This window comes from Biomphalaria glabrata, chromosome 11 (genome assembly GCF_947242115.1).
Source record: "Biomphalaria glabrata chromosome 11, xgBioGlab47.1, whole genome shotgun sequence".
NCBI classification, from domain to species: Eukaryota; Metazoa; Mollusca; class Gastropoda; family Planorbidae; genus Biomphalaria; species Biomphalaria glabrata.
In genome coordinates this window covers 22,817,923-22,833,406 of record NC_074721.1, presented here as the reverse complement: position 1 = coordinate 22,833,406, position 15,484 = coordinate 22,817,923, and the positions used below count along the sequence as shown (strand labels likewise).

Here is a 15,484-nt window from a genome sequence, read left to right as displayed (position 1 = left end):
CAATAAATATCAATAAAATTATTTCAATGTTTTTTTTCAAAACTTTAAAAACAAAACAAAAAGTTTAAGAATTATTTGGCCAGAATGTTAATTACCTTGAAAAAAATACAAGTAAAAAATTATAATAAAATAAATCAATACTTTTAAAAAGTCAAATCTTAAGGCATGCTAAAAAAATGACACTAATCAGGCAGTAAGGCATTTAAATGTCCAGGAGTGGACTTAGCTATAAACTTGAAATGAAGAAATGCACTAATTTTTGGCAGGAAAGTAAGTGCAACAACTACAATGTAATGGTAAATGGCTGAACTTGAAAAAATATGTAATGCTCAAGTGGCCGGTGTATAGTAAAGAAAGAATTAAAAGTTTTGAGTAACACTCACTTTATTACCCATAATACTCAAGTCGATCAAAAAGAAAAGTAGTTTAACAGAGCTATGAATCAATTAATTGTAAAGAATATTTTTCTGTTGCCTTAACTCTGAGGAACTTTTTGTCTAAAAGTAGTAAAACCAGTGGGTATAACATAAACCTTATAAACAAACAATGATAGGGTAGTCATCACAGTTTTATTTTCTGTGGAAAAATTTACAAAAAGTCTTTTTGGAACTCTTGAAGTAAATTGTGTGATATGACAAGTACATAATATATTTAAGTAAATTTTATTCATTTTGATGGACGGATAAATCTTCAAAACTGAGCAATATTATCACACAAACATTAAAATATAACTAATAAAACCTCAAATACATAACAGTGTACATCAACCAAGTATGACAGAAGTATTTAGCATTCAAACTGTGTGATAATGCCATTTTCAATGCAATATTTTAGGCATTTTAGAAATGCATGCCAAGTGTTCAACATCAAAATTTAAAGACACACACACACACACATATATATATATATATATATAATATATATATACCGGTATTTTGACTAAATTAAACAAAAGACATTTAACTGATTTATAAATATATTTCCTTTCCTGCATGTTTCACTGAGTTCTATTTCAAACTAAATTTTACATTGAACAAATAAAGAAATAAAAAAAGATAGTGTATTAGTCATCCTCCACTCTCTCATATCTGTAATGAAACAATTAGAAAATATTTGTAAAAAAATATATAAAACAATATTTGATTGTTAGTGGCTATCAATTTTTTTATGCAATAAAAATAATAATTAATTATCTGGTTCTAACATTGCTTACTTCATAAGCCTTTGTCGTAATTCTTTCATTTGGTCATTTTTCTTTTGCAGCATATGTTTGAGATTTTTAAATGGGACAGTTTGACTCACTTTCTTTTCTAATTCCTAGAGAAGCAAAGAAATTCATTAGACTTTTATTAGAAAGCGATTTGGTCAATTTTTAACACAACATACAATTAGTATTTAAGGTAAAGAACTGATAAACAATTGCAGTACCTACAGTTGAAACCCAAAATAAAGCTACATTTAAAAACTATTGCAGACTGCAAAAGATAACTTAAATAGATCTTCACTAGACTCAATGACTTTATCCAAATTAGATGTGAAAAATATATCAGGTTCTACATAATCACATAAAATAATGCACTCTTCCTAATATTCTAATTCAAGGCACAGCAATATAGAGCATAGGGCAAAGAGGTAGCAGGAATAGAGAGTTATCAAGTAAAGGCTAATGAAAAATGAATAGGCCAGAAGCTAAACCTGTATCCCATGTCAAAACTTGACCAAAACTATAAAACTGGCACATTAATCTACAAGACGGGTTTGTATTACTCAGTACTGACAACATAGATAAAGACTTATACTTAGTATTGTTGACTAAATATTGAATAAATGTTGGATGTAAGTAAAAATAGTTCAGTTTTTGAACAGGCTTCTTCACATTTGTTTCATTTTCTTCTCTTCTAAAGAAGTAACAACTTTTGTATCATGATGGGAATGAAAGAAAATGTCAATACTGAAGTGAAATATATGACTAAATATTTATTGCAGCATTAAAAAAAATGTAATTTCTAAATTATGTGATTAAAAGTAGTATGTGTAAAAACAATTGAACTATTTCAAAAGAACACTAATCATTGCTTCACTTTAAAAAGCACATTTGTGACAATGATTCTCAGATTGGTAATTTGTCTATTTATATTTTTAGCCAGAAATTGTATGATGTAACAAGTGTTTTTGTGACATTTAGACTTGAAATACAAACACATTTTTTAAAATAAACTTTCTGCTAAAATTTATAGGAAGTTTTCTTAAAAGAACCAACATTTTTGTGATGCCTCTGTTAACTTTTTTTGAACCATCATGCCAAATCAGAAAAAAAAAACAACTTATTTTGTTACCTACTACTGGCTACTTTGTTCCTAAAATTGGAATGCCATCAAAAAATTAAAATTCAGACAAAATTGATATTAAGAAATGTTGATAGAAATAAATTTTTGACTAGTGCCTTTTTTTCCATTCCTATATGCAATTACTTTTCAATTTGCTTATCATATTTGCTAGTTGAAGTATTTGATCAAATTTCTAGTGCTAAAAGCTAGGTAACAGTGCTCAGACTTTAGCAAAGTAAAAACAGCAAAGTATCTCCCAAGTACTGATGTATCCGGTACAGTTGATTGCAAACTGATACTATTTGATCTAATTTGCTTTAGTAGAGTACAAAAAAACAACCTCTTATTCCATTAAGATGTCTATTGTATATTGTTTTGTATCAAAACTGTTAGCTTTAACATATAATCAAATGTTATATCAAGGTAGTTGACTGACCTTTTCTGCTAATTCCAACATTTCTCGTATTCTAAGAAGTTCATGCTTAGTGTCAGCTATTTCTTGATCAGACTTTTTAGCAGACTTTTTGTGTTCCTGAAAAAAAAAGAGACTGCTAGCATTATAACTATTTAATGTTTCATTTTATGTATTATTATGAATAGTAGGGGTGCACCGGATAGTACTTTTTGATATCCGGATGACCGGATAGTAAAATTTGATATTCGGCCGGGGCCGGATACCTAAGTGTCTTGTTAATAGCTTGTGTTGCAGAACATTTTACGAAACTGTTAAATAACATACCTATATTGGTTGGTTTTATTTTTTTTCCTTTTATATACCTTATTGTTTTAAACTGTTACTGATTGATTTATTCATGCTTAACAGTATTTCTAAAAATCTGTATAGCATGAGTGTGACTGTGTGTATTTACGATGCCACCAACTGTAAAGGATGTGTGTAGGAAGGTCAATGTAAATAATGTTAGTATATATTTAACTAGTTACTAATGTAAATCTCATAAGTAAAGTGCAATCTGCCTTGTATAATGATCGGATGTATGTGTTCATGAATTTCAGACCAACAACCTGGTCAGATATAGGTAGTGAGCCTACACATGTAGTCCTAGTGTAGTGTGTATAGTTGTGTTAACCATCAAGCATTGTTTTTTCCTTGAGCTTACGCATGCAATAGAGTTGGGTGTCAGTCAAAAAAGATAACACATTGGCATGGTCAGTCAAGCCTATAGATAAATTATACCCGTCCACTAGTTAAAGGTCAAGGTTGTTTTTTTTTTTTACGCTCCAGCATATTGTTTCTTTGTTTGCTAAATCTTACTATTATTCAATTTTTTTATGCGATTTTAAAATTTACTGTAAGTTTTTCGTTATTTATTAAGTCAAAAGAATTAAATAATGAAATTAGCTTTCTTTCTAAAGATTTTAATACAAGGCAAAAAAATACACACACGCAAACATGCACATCTTTGTTTTATTTTATTGTGCAAAGAACGTACGCAAGAAACATTAAAAGCAAAGAACATATGTTAGAAACATCTTCCTTAATAATTACTTATTAATTATTTTATTCGTGGTTTCAGTAACTGTTACAAAAGGGAACGATAGTAAGCCTATGGATGTTAGGTGTGTAAAAGTCGTCCTGGCCTGATACACAGTGGCTAAGTACGCATCTTAAGTAAAAAAAAATTAGTAATAACAAGGAGTTAATTGACTGTCACAAATTATTAAGAATATTGTTATCAAATCAAGACACTTAACTGCTGGAGTAATATTCAAGTTAACACGTTAGGAAAATTATTTAACCTTAATATTTATTAACAGTGTAATATCCTTTGTTATAGCACGTTGTGTTTTTTCATTTTGGCTTATAAATGGTAAATGTCTATCAATACATTGGGTGTCAAGGACCAAAGAAAAAAAAAAGAGTAGGGGGTTTTTAGCTCTCCAGTTAAAGATAGCCATGGTTGTGTCTTCTACAAAATAATTAGTTACTGGCTTACTGGGCTATATAATCTCGCGGTTTGTGTTCTGTGTAGCTAAAGGTCACTTGTTTAGGTGCACGTGATCTTTAATCCAGCTTACTAAGTGAGATTTATGTTGAGATTAAAAATGCTCATTTAAATGTTCACTTAAGTTGTAAGTCTTAAGAAAAAACTGACACTATTTATAAAGCCCAGTCTTGACATATCCTCATTTTACACCTGACGAATATCTAAATTAGACTAAATAGAGCACAGATATAGATTTAAATTAATTAACAATTTGAAAATAATTTAGATCTATAAATTATTAAGGTAATAGCTTAGCTCCTGACACCTTTGGAGTGCAGGTTTATGAACTATAAGTCTACGGTATGGTCACAGTAAAAACTGGATTGGACATAAACAGCATAATATATCTATTATTACCATTATTTAATAATTTTAAGATAAAATGTGTAAGAGACACTTTATGGTGTTCATATGTTGTCAATTATCTGTATTCAAATGAAATCTTTTCCCAAAATTTATTGCTTACTAGTTTATGCAGTGGCGTGCCTTCTGTGTACACAAGAAGCTATGTTAAATCCCCAACCCCAAAATAAAAGTTTCAAAGAATGTTTTTTTTTCTTTTCTCTTTTCAGCAGCCTTCATATGATAAAAAGCCTCTATTAGCTGTGTCTTTTTATCTGTCTTTGTAATTTCTTTATTTATTACTATTAGATCTAAATCTCTTTTTTAGTTATGGCTCTTTGCTTAGGGATGTTAATGATTTTTTAAACTGTAAATAAGGTCAACTGGTTTCAATTAAAACAACAACAATGACAATAAATTGTGTTATAGGGTGATATGTCAAAAATGTCAAGACTGACTTTCTCCAACTGTAACTGAAGTTCTTCCATTTGTCTGTTCATTTTGGCAATTTCTTCTTGAGTTGCACCCTGCCCACAATAAAAAGGTTAAAAACCTAGTTTAATTAAAATAACATACAAACTATTGTACTCAAATGATTAAGATGCAGTAGCATGTGCAAGATATAGGAAGGAAAGAGCTGATGAAAAAAAAAAAAAAACAGAGAAAAAAAAACATGTGATTGGTGAGAAAAGCAGATTCAAGTGGAGTCTGGATTTTTGAATAAAAGAAACAATTTTTCCTTGTCAAGGCTTTCAAAAATTCATTGCATTTCAACAAAAAATGTAGTAATTTGTTCAAGTCTAGAATTTATTAAAAACTAAATTACAGCGTTAACAAGTGGAACTTTGCGAGCTGTTTTTGATTAAAAAATCATGAATGATTTTGCAGAAATCTAGCTGCTGGAGTAAATCACTCTCAATACTTAGTAGGGTTAACTTCAAAAGTCAGTTTTGATCCATAGTCATTCGGAGCCTATTCTATGAAAATTAGCACTCTCCAGTGCAATATGAGACCATCAAAACCAAGTACATTATTAGTGTAATTTTAATATTCTAAAAAATAGCTCTGAAATCAAATTAAATTTTGGGGATTCCTTGCTACGAGCAGACACTTCTTAACCATGTCAGTGTTATCAACCAAAAGATTTTAAGTATTTTCAGTAAAACAAAGAGCAAAAAAGGTAAAAGTAACACAAAAACACTTAGAAGTTGCTAATAAGTCGAAATTAGTTTATTTTTATTATCTCTATTGTGGGAGCCCCTTTCTTGTGGAGGCCCCAGGCAGTAGCCTTGCCTGTGCTCCCCTAATCTGTTCTGTTTAAGCGAGATGAGACATCTTGTGGTTAAATTTTTACAGTTCTACACTGACATTGAAAGCCTGTATATATTTGTTATAAAAAAGATAAAGTGTATTTTGTTCATAAACTTGTAATATAAACTAATTTTAATTTATTCCTAAAAGAAGCTTGTATTCAAATTTGTACACATACAGGGTAAGTTGGATAAGCTGACTGGAAATACAACCCTTACACTTCAACACAGAGCCCAAGAAAGATTGATTTACTGAATATGAAGCCAAGCAGAATACACCCCTTGAAAGGTGATTCCTGATAAACAAATTGTATTACTTTTAATTACTTCACAAGATAGGTTGATACAAATGTTTTACATTATCAAAAATGGATGATCAATAAGAAATAAAATAAAAAAGTAAAAGAAGACATGCAACATTATAAAAAAGAAACAGCCAAGAAAGTTTCAAGATAGTGATGGACACAACTTTCTAGGGCTGTGCACTGCCAGTCAGTGAGTAGATACGTATAAGAACATATGTATGACTCTACACTTTTATTTATTTTTTAACATTTAAAATCATGCTTTTACCCTTGAGCTTTTCTCATTCAGTTCAGCTTGTAGGCGTTCTAAATCTGATGCCAATGATTTGGTTTTTTGATAGTTATTAGTAAACTGTGAAAATAAAATATTACACAATTTCATACCTGCTTGAAACTTTAACAATAGAGAAACTATTAAAGCTGTCTCGAGGCTACATTATGTTTGTTAACAGCGCTCTATTAATTAAATTGATATTATTGTCTTCAAACTTTAAGTAGAAAGCTAATAAAGCTATAATCAAAAGCAAAATTAGCAATACAATAGGTAAGAGATTTGTAATCAAAATGTCCTCAAACTTAGCATAAGCCACTAGAGCTGTAACCAAAATGTCGTTCAAACAGTGAATTATTAGCTAAATTATAGGGAAAGAAAAACAACATGTGTTTGATCATGAAGTAATAGATATATGTGCAAAAAGTTAAACAATAAAAATTTTGCTAGTTCTAATTACTTGATCGGTTAAATAAATACATTACTTTGTTATAAAAAGTTGCCTTGCTTTTTAAAAAGGTTCAGATTTAACACAGGTTAAATTTCCATAAATTTTGTAAAATATTTCAGGTTTGAAGTTAACATTTATATTTTATTGTTTTTCATGCATATAATTTAGCATGCAGGTTTATAATTTATAAGAAACTCAGCAACATACAAGCATTGAGCCAATCTATTTTGTAAAGACTAACTATCTAAATAAATTTTCAAGCGAACATTGTCACTCATTGGAAAGCTTATGTAACCAAAAGCAATTCAAAACAAAACTAGCACTAACTTTGACAACTCACATCTTTGTCAAACTTTGAAAGTTTTTGCAACAGCATTTCATTCTCTGACTGGAGTTCATCAATTTTCTAAAAAAAACAAAAAACAAAACACAATAGTTTAGCACTTTAAATTTTTAACGAAAATAATATGAAAAAATTTAAAAGAGATTTTGGTGTCACTAAACCAAGTCAAAACATACCAAATTTAAAAGTTGTGTCAAGCCTGTATCATTAATAGGCATAAGTTTTTTGGCTACAAATTCTTTTTCTTTTTTGGCCCCAGAAAATTCTCGCTCCTCAAATTCTCTGATCTGTTCTAAAAGTTCCCTAATAAAAAAATAATGGTTTAAAAACAACAAAAATAATTTATGTTTAATTGTACAAATATTATAAAATAGGCATCTATAACGTAATGATCTAACATTTATACACTTAGTAAATGTTAGTAAGTTGCTAAAAACAATTATTTCCAAATAATTAAACATAGTATTTCTACCTGTTTTCTAGCTCTGAAATATCTGTAGAAAGTTTAAGGTGCCATTTTTCTGCTTGCATGCACATCTGCCGGGACATAAGTACATTTGTGTGTGCGGTGTTGATCAACTCTGATTCTACTTCAGAACGAACTATTTCAAGAAGTCCATTCAACATGTCTGTTACTTCATCAATAGTAAATGTTTCATCTGTCAATCTTAATAATAACAAATAGATAAATAAACATCTTTTATAATAGACATCACATAATTGTAATATTAAGCTCTTTTTTTTTTATGGTCAAAGTTGAGCACATTTTACAGACTCCCATCGAGTGCCTCACCAGGTGGTGGATTGGGGAATTTCTTCTTCTTCATCGTTCTCATTGTTATGTTGGAGTGTTCATATGACTAGACCAATACATGAGATGAACTGCGCAGTGGTTTCCAAATCAGGGAGCTCTCCATATAGTTTTCTTTCTATTGGGGTGATTTGGGGCCAATGTCTTATACGGGCCTCTTGGTAGAGAGAGCAGTTTTGAAGGACGTGGTCGGCATTTTCTGGCGATACTCCACATGGGCAGATTTCACTGGTTCCAATTTTGAGCTTCCGGAACATGTGTTGTCGCATTCTGTTGTGTCCGGTCCTGAGTCGAAAGATTAGACGTTGGTCTTGTCGGGATAGCTTATAGTAAGCGTCATCTTTCTTGTGATTTGGATGAGAGCTCGTCCATTTCTCATTTATTTTATCTACAATTAATTTCATCATTTCTTCTGGATAGAGTGCAGAGTTTACTTGTGAGTTTGTTCTCCCACTCTTGGCGAGTGTGTCAGCCTTCTCATTTCCTGCTAGTTGTATGTGAGCTGGTAGGATTGGGGAATGAGCTCCCCTATGTTTATAAATGTATATCTAGGAAAACAAAGAAAACTATTTAAAAAAACGTCCTAATACTGACATAAACAATAGAAAATCTGCCAATTGGGGAAGGATGGTGAGATCTACTAAGAGATATCTACCTGCATTTAAGTCCCTATTCCCCTGAGCTCCAATACAAGTTCTTACCTGCTATCTTTCAATTCCTCAAAACAAACATCAACAGCTCTTAATCTCTGGGCTCGTTGGTATCTTGCAAAGCGTATGTAGTTAATGATTTGAGTTTCATGATGCTCATTTACACCAAGTGCAGACTATTTAAATAATGTTTAGAATTAACATGAAATATTTATGAAGACAACATGCAGAGTAAAAATACTGAGCTTTGGGATTTGTTGGTGATGCACTAAAATTATATTAAATATTAGATGCTCAGTTTGTTTCAAAGATTCTAGATGTGTTTGTCTTTCAACTTGATATATTTTATTTTTTTGAGTGCAAAACAGCTGCAGCACTTTTTTTCATTTGATTTAGAAATGTAAAATTTGTCAGACTATATTGTCTTAGTCAGGCTGGTATTTATTAATTAAAAGTAGATATTTGAAGTAGGAGGGATGGACGTGGAGGAAGAGAGAGGCAGGGAGATGGAGAGAGAAAGTTTAAATAAGAAGGAATACATTCTTAAATGGCCTGTATCTTAAACAATGGAGAGCTAGAAAGGAAGTCACTGGAACAAAACCAGTGGGCCACAAAACAGTCCAGAACGATAACAGCCATATAGCCATCCTTTTTAGAGTAAGAAGTCAGAAATAGTTTATATACTGTTGCCCCGGCCAATACAGTTCTTACTGCAATCCTACCTTATCTTGGCTCCTGATAAACCTGATTCAAAAGAATATATAAACCGAAAAAATATTTAGTTTCAAAATTTTCTATTATTACACTAATGGAAGAAACACCAGAAATGGAATGTAGAATGTAATTTTCCATCTAAGAGAAAAAAACAACAAAAAATGAGGTAAAAGTATCACTTAACTATTATTATGGTACCGATATGATTATGAATTAGTTATTTGTTTCATAGAAAGTTTTGACTTGGAGACAATAAAGCGACTAGTAAAAACTAGACTAGGTTTTTTTAGGAAGAAAAGTGAAATGTAAGCAGAATAAATTTGATGGTTCCCTTCCTTTTTATCAAAATTCTTGTTCGATATTCCCTATCAGCGTTGACTAACTTATATTGTTGGCCTTTCGTCTGTGTTATTTGATTTCATTATTTGAGTGTTACCTCAGTTTAGCATAAAAGCACTTAACTATATATCATTTTTGGTTTCATTTATGAGATTAGGAACTTTTCTTTTAAAAATACTAAATAGGAACTAGGCTTAGTGTTATGGTTTAGAGCTAGGTCTAAGTTTAGTGTTAGGGCTAGGATTATGTTAGGGGTCTTAGGGTTAGGACCTAAAAACCAACCCAAAACTTAACTCTGTGGTCTCACAAGACCTAAAACCTGCCAAAACCTGATAGAAATTTTAGCTTATCTGTCCACTGTCTGGTTGTATGCAGTCCAAACTGTCACCACAATGGTCCCAAGGTTGTACCCTGCCCCCCCCCCCCCCCCCCCCCCCGATCTCTTGCTGTTATGGAGTGTGTGTGTGTTTCTATAGTGATGGTGAGAAGAAGTTCACAATTAGTTCGTGGCTATGCAGTGCAAATGGTGCAAGATAAGGGGCATTGTCCTAAGCTGTCTTGGGTATGCAAGAGGAGTCCTGGGTGCTAAAGTGTAAAGACATGCTTTTATAGTGATTAGATTTTTTTAAAAATATAAGTTTATTTCATCTCAAGTCAAATTTGTCTATATTGCAATAAAAGTGATATTAAGTTTTGCCATAAAGAAATTATTCAATTATTTCATGTTTTATAAGTTTAAAGAATATATGCCTACACCAGTTTAGTTGTCTACCAGCAGTTTGGTGCCAGTAGTCAATGATCGTCAACCATAGCCTTGAAAACAGTCAATGGAACAATTAAATTCAACTAATTATAAAAAAAAATTTAATTACTGTAAAGTGTAAATTTAAAAATACTCTAGGCCAAACTTTTGTAGGTGACACTCCCCGCTAAAGGAGTAGAATTTTGTTTGCATCCCCCTTTAGCTAGCTGTGGATCTAGGGGAGTGATATATAAAGGTCTAACATGTGGGTCCTGAAGGGCTTTTAGAATGTAATGAAAAAAAATTTGTAAAAATATTTGCTGTTTTTTTTTTTACATATTGGGTACGGTATATTTACAATATGTTAAGTGTCAAAATTTATGTATTTAATGTTCATTAAAGTAAATCAATTTAGTATGTTTTTTTTTCAGAAATAGTGTTTTGAAGATAATTGTAAGTGGTTTGAATACTAGAAATGTTTTTTCTAGAGATAGAATTTGAGACCCTGAGGAGGTCTATGGGTATTGACCATTAAGTTTAAAAATTCTCATAAAAAAAAGCTATGCTACATATCCAGTTTTTACTAAAAGAGTAACTACACTTCTGTTTTTGTTCTGAATGAGACACTATGAGTTCTACTTATAAGAAAGTTTAAAAATCTTCTTCTAGCATCAGGACGCATTAGGAGTGCACCTTAAACAACTTTTCTTACAACGGAAGAAGTTAAATATAAAGGATAAGGAAGAAAGCAGCTCTGGCCAATACTATTGTATGAGAAAATTGGAGTTACATGTAGCGCATGTACATCATACATCTTCGTACTAAGTAACATGTCTTGCCACCGCTCTTTTTTATTTTTTGTCACATATAAGTTGTAAACATAATGATGTACAACCATTTTAACATAAAAAAAAAGTTTAGTAGAATAGTTTTAGCAGAGGTATTTTGAGTAGATTTTGTTCTTGCAAAAACTGTGAATACATTTTTAAATTTATTAGAAAAAGAAATGAAATTTGTAGTATTTCAATGTGTCAAATATTAGATCTATAATATATAATAAAATATTTTAATCTGATGGTATTGAAGCCATGAAAACAAACACACTACAGCAGTATTTATAGATTTGCAGCAAGCCTATGATAGAGTGTGGAGAAAAGGTCTATTTTTGAAGATGAAAAAAAATGGGCATCCATGGAAAAATGTACAGCTGGATCAGGGCATTCTTAAAAAACAGAACCATCCAAACCCGATTTGAAGGTGCCATCTCTAGTAAAAAAAAGTTTGGAAGAAGGACTACCACAAGGTTCAGCCCTTAGCTGCACCCTCTTTCTAATCTTCAAAATTATGGAAAATGAAAATCTTTAGCCACAGCAACAAAACAACAAAAAGAAACTACATCCTAAAAATAGACTCACAGCCAATAAATAGAGAAAAAAATCCAACATATCTTGGTATAAAACTAGACCAAAGGCTGTCTCTAAAACACTTTATGGCAGATTTAAAAGAAAAGACATCACAAAGATTAAACATAATAAAACACCTAACAGGAACATCCTGGGGAGCTGAAAAGAAAACCTTAAGACAGTTATACACTGGATACGTCAGATCTGTAATGGATAACTGTCTCTCCATACAAGTAGCTGCCAACAAAACCTATCAATCATCTTTAGACACAATCCAAAACCAAGCCTTGCGGCTAATTAGTGTAGGTATGAGAACTACTCCCACAGCAGCCTGTGAAATAGACTCCAATATTGAACCTCTTAACTTAAGGCACAACAGAGCAGCATTAGAAGCTATTGAGAGATACAGAAGGTTGGAGGACGATCATCCAAATAAATTACTAACACAGAGAAATAGGAAAAACAACCAAAAAGCAAAGGACTCTGATCCAACTTACTGACGAACTAGCCCTAAAACACCACCTACCCAATAACAGAGAAAAAATTACCAGATTTTCAAAAATTACACCCGAACTAAACTACAGACAACCAACCATTAAAACACATTTACTAAATAACACCTTAACAAAAGAATCAAATCCACTGGAGCTCAAAGTAGGCACGCTTGAAACAATTGAAAGCTATCAAAAAAACAGCTATCCATATTTATACAGACAGATTGGCTGTCAAAGCCACTATCAATGCTGGTCTTGGTGCCTTCCTGGTCTTCCCTAACAATAAACACTTGAAGATAAGCGTACCCTGTGGCGATTACTGCTCAAAATTCCAAGCCGAAATTGAGGCAATTACCATAGCACTACAGACAGTGGAAAACAAATTATATGAAGGAGTGCAACCACCATCAGATATTGTTGTCTTTACAGACTCCCAATCTACTCTGCAAGCAGCAGCACCTCAAACAGCCCAAGAGAGTTGACAACACTCATTGTGATAATCCATCAGATGATATCAAAATTAAATATAAATATCACACTACAGTGGATCCCTGGACACATTGGCATCATGGGAAATGAAAAGGCAGATAAGCTATCAAAGGCAGGTTCATTTATGGAACAACCAGATAGATCTGTTAACTACCTCACCCTAAGGTCAATGTTAGTCAACAATCACAAGGAGGAGTGCTCAACCAATGGGCATCAGGAAACACAGGCAGAGCCATGTACAAAGAAATGACTACGCCTAACAAACTGGACAGTATTAACTTCCTCCCCCGCAAAGAACAATCTACAATTTTCCAACTAAGAACAGGACACACCACTATTAAATTACCACCTGAACAAAATAAACTCCACACAACTCCCCCTTTGCAGACACTGCGCCCACCCCTTTGAAACCGTAAACCATATCCTCTTTGAATGCCCCTCCCTAATCCACCTTAGGCAGACCCTACTTCCACTACAGCCCAATATAACCAACACCTTGTACGGCAGTGCTGAACAACTGAAGAAAACAGCACACTTTTTTTCCTTGGCACAGTCTGCAAAAGAGCTCACAGCTCAGCAGCAATAAAGCTGGCTAGAAGGAGAAGAAGAAATGCCATTTTACTTTACTAGCATGGTTAATACTAATAATACTAGCCAAATATGGGTTGATAACTAGAAATCCTTTATTAGATCAACAATGAACAAACAGCTTTCCCATTCAAAAGGAAATTCTGTTTGTAAAAAATGTTTTACATATTTTGAATGTTCCTCCAAACAATGGGGGATGGTAGCGGTCAGGGATCATCAGTGGTCAAGACGACTGAATGACAGTCTATTATATAGAGCACATACCACACAACTAGGCAGCAATCTGGCTCCACTACTTTTGTCAGGACATTAAGTCCCCTTCCCTTCCTACAGTTTGAGAAATGCTGCTGTAGGGCTAGATAGAAGAGTGCTAACCAGCTAAATGCTCTCTATTTTACTATTTTAATCTACATTACTTATAACTTTACTGAACTTTACTCAAGTCTCTTCGCAACTCTAGTCACAGTCACAGTGTAGACATAACTTTTACACATGGCATCATCCGTAACAGTAACATTTTACATGTAACATCATTAAACGAGACATGGTCATGACTACAACTACATTTATGATTTATGATTTATCTAGTCAAGTAAACCTAGACTAGAAAGTTAATAGAATAATCAATAGAATATCTACTAATCTAGTAGATATCTAGCTAGATTATCTGATTATCATCATTATCACCACTGACATTCATTATCATTATGAATAATTATCTGATCATTATCATTCATTATGATTTTTTAAAATGATTTTATGATTATCTACTCTCTAGAATCTAGTTTTATCTAGATTGATTTAGAATTAGATTACATTCAGTAACATTCAAATGATACATTCATGACAAAAAAGTATGTAATAATGACAAATATAAAACAAACCATTCTAAATTCAGAGACAGGTAGATTTTAATATATTAAATCTAAAAATAGGCTAGTAACTACAGAGAGTATTACTACTTTTGGATCTATTCTAGATTAGAATGTTTATTTCTCTTCAGTTTACGGATGCGATGTTGTCATCAAATCGAGGCTATATATTCAGAGGTGAATATAATGTCTTCTTCTCATGTCCTAAAATTAGCAGAAATTAAATTTTAAAAAAATCTGTAAAAATCATGTTTCTTTTAGATCTAGTTTTAGATTCAGATCTAGATCTAGATACTACATTTTTAATTTTGATTGTAGATCTATAGATCTTTTTTGTTTTTGAATGCCAGTTTGACTGTCTCAGCAATAGAATAAATAAAAAATATTTATAGTTTAAACCTGATTTTATAGTAAATAAAGTATTAGAATATCAATTCGTTTATTTACTGTACAATCAAAAACTATTTTTTTAACTGTTTTTAGATCTAATTGAACTTGAGTTTCTTATTAACCAATTTTGTTGAAGTTAAACATGTGAAGCATTTTGTAAATGATAAATGTATAAAAATTGAAAACGTACACAAAATTCATTTTCATAAGATTCTTTTCGTACTGTAACTTTTTTTTTGGCAGGCCTACAATAAGTAAAACTAAGTGGATTATGCGTTAAGAAATATCTAGATGTTTGTAAAATGTTTTACATGATTTGAATGTTCCTTCAGAGTTGAAAATAATTTAGATTAAAATCTAGATATACACAGTATATGCGTAAAATATACCCGCAAATTATGTTTGAATCTATTTCGCTAGTAGTTTTAATTAGGTAATTCCTTTATTTTTAATAAATAACTTACTAATCAAAAAAAAATAATAATAGTGGAAAACAATTGGCCACAAAAATTCATTCGTATTTCACATTTAAACCTCCAAATTGGGTAACTTCCTGACTTTGCTTATCTTACGTCATATTGTATTAATGTCGATCCTGTCTTTCAAAATGGACACCGGAGGTAAGTCAACATGTGTA

The 15,484-nt window shown here is 31.7% G+C and overlaps 2 protein-coding genes across 4 annotated transcripts in view; one reads left to right on the top strand and one right to left on the bottom strand.

Annotated features, from left to right (window-relative positions):
- Positions 1-547: 547 nt before the first annotated feature.
- Positions 548-14,646, bottom strand: LOC106054878 (leucine zipper transcription factor-like protein 1). Of its 2 annotated transcripts, none has more exons than XM_013210957.2 (10): positions 14,470-14,646; positions 8,868-8,992; positions 7,828-8,022; positions 7,532-7,658; positions 7,353-7,418; positions 6,559-6,642; positions 5,134-5,202; positions 2,764-2,859; positions 1,214-1,317; positions 548-1,088 (listed from the first exon to the last, which is right to left on the bottom strand). In XM_013210957.2, the coding sequence occupies exons 1-10, from the start codon at positions 14,470-14,472 to the stop codon at positions 1,064-1,066; spliced, it is 894 nt and encodes a 297-aa protein (XP_013066411.1). In that variant the 5' UTR covers positions 14,473-14,646; the 3' UTR covers positions 548-1,063. The 2 variants fall into 2 exon arrangements, with proteins under 2 accessions (XP_013066411.1, XP_055860193.1); XM_056004218.1 differs by lacking the exon at positions 14,470-14,646 and adding an exon at positions 14,280-14,301.
- Positions 14,647-15,387: 741 nt separating this feature from the next.
- The window catches only part of LOC106080027 (eukaryotic translation initiation factor 4B-like), a 36,424-nt gene continuing 36,327 nt past the window's right edge, over positions 15,388-15,484 (top strand). Inside the window, exon 1 of one of the 2 annotated variants that reach the window (XM_056003488.1) lies at positions 15,388-15,467. In XM_056003488.1, coding sequence (XP_055859463.1) covers positions 15,434-15,467 — 34 coding nt within the window. In that variant the 5' untranslated portion in view covers positions 15,388-15,433. The remainder of the gene's footprint in view (positions 15,468-15,484) is intronic. The other variant, XM_056003489.1, reaches the window with a different exon arrangement.

What these genes read in the sequence shown, in the direction of transcription:
- LOC106054878 (XM_056004218.1), bottom strand. An exon ending in GAGGAATTGAAAGATAGCAG is followed by an intron (nt 8,023 to 8,867) that starts GTAAGAACTTGT and finishes GTTATTATTAAG; the next exon opens with ATTGACAGATGAAACATTTA. An exon ending in TTACGACAAAGGCTTATGAA is followed by an intron (nt 1,089 to 1,213) that starts GTAAGCAATGTT and finishes GTTTCATTACAG; the next exon opens with ATATGAGAGAGTGGAGGATG.